Source organism: Nicotiana attenuata, chromosome 6 (genome assembly GCF_001879085.1).
Source record: "Nicotiana attenuata strain UT chromosome 6, NIATTr2, whole genome shotgun sequence".
Lineage (NCBI taxonomy): Eukaryota > Viridiplantae > Streptophyta > Magnoliopsida > Solanales > Solanaceae > Nicotiana > Nicotiana attenuata.
The window spans coordinates 73,418,145-73,419,278 of record NC_031994.1 but is presented as its reverse complement, the minus strand read 5'-3'; the positions used below and the strand labels follow the sequence as shown (position 1 = coordinate 73,419,278).

The 1,134-nt window shown below is 39.2% G+C and overlaps 1 protein-coding gene across 1 annotated transcript; it reads left to right on the top strand.

Annotated features, from left to right (window-relative positions):
• LOC109227980 lies at positions 228-854 on the top strand. The gene has a single exon (XM_019393168.1). The coding sequence runs from the start codon at positions 228-230 to the stop codon at positions 852-854; it is 627 nt and encodes a 208-aa protein (XP_019248713.1).

Sequence of the window (1,134 nt, the reverse complement as noted above, 5' to 3'; positions counted from 1 at the left end):
TAACTGGTTTCAATAAGGGAGAGATGCCTTTCAAGTACCTTGGAGTTACACTCAGCACCAAAAGAATCACTATGATACAATGCCAGCCACTTTTGGAGAAAATATTGGGAAGAATCACCTCCTGGACTTCAAAGTATCTATCTTATGCAGGAAGGTTACAATTGATCAAAACAATGCTGTTTTCCATTCAAATATACTAGTCGCAGATATTTGTAATTCCTAAGAAGATGATGAAAAAGATAGAAGCAGTCTGCAGAACATTCCTATGGACAGGTGGAACAAATATTTCAAAAAAAGCTCTGTTGTCATGGGACAAAGTATGCTTGCCAAAGACTGCTGGTGGTTATAATGTTATGGATATGCTAACATGGAATAAAGCTGCAGTATGTAAATTACTATGGAATCTCTGTAAGAAGAAAGATAAGCTGTGGGTTCAGTGGATTCACCTATACTATGGGAAGAAGCAGGAAGTGTGGGAATCCAATCCAAACAATGCATCGTGGATAGTTCAGAAAATCATCAAGGCAAAAAGACATGTAGAGGCAGCAGGAGTTGATATGAAAGAACTGGCAGAATGGAACTTTTTCTCTATCAAGAAGTGGTACAAAGGCATGCGAGGACAGTATCCAAAAGTGTCATGGAGAGGACTAACGTGCAACAATCTAGGGGCTCCAAAATGGATTTTTGTGCTGAATCTAGCTTTGCAAAATAGACTCTTCACAAGAAGCAGACTCCATGCGTGGGGAATTACAAATGACATAAGCTGCCCCTTGTGTAATGAAGAAGATGAGACCATAGATCACTTGATGTTTAAATGCAGAATTCCTGGAAGTATATGGAGCAAGCTGCTCTAGTGGCAAGGCATAGCAAGACCCCCGATGGAATGGCAAAGAGAGGTACAATGGGCTGAAGATAAAGCAACAGGGAACAATTCAAAAGCTCAAGTCTATAGGATGACTTTGACAGGTGCAGTATATCATATATAGAGTGAAAGAAATAGGAGAGTATTTCAAGGAGAGCAAAGGACAATAGAGGTGATAGTTAGACAAGTTATACAAGAAGTTGTAAATAGGGGACTAAGAAGCAAGAAGTTAGAAAGGACAATGGACAAAATGAATTTCTATCCTTAGTTGA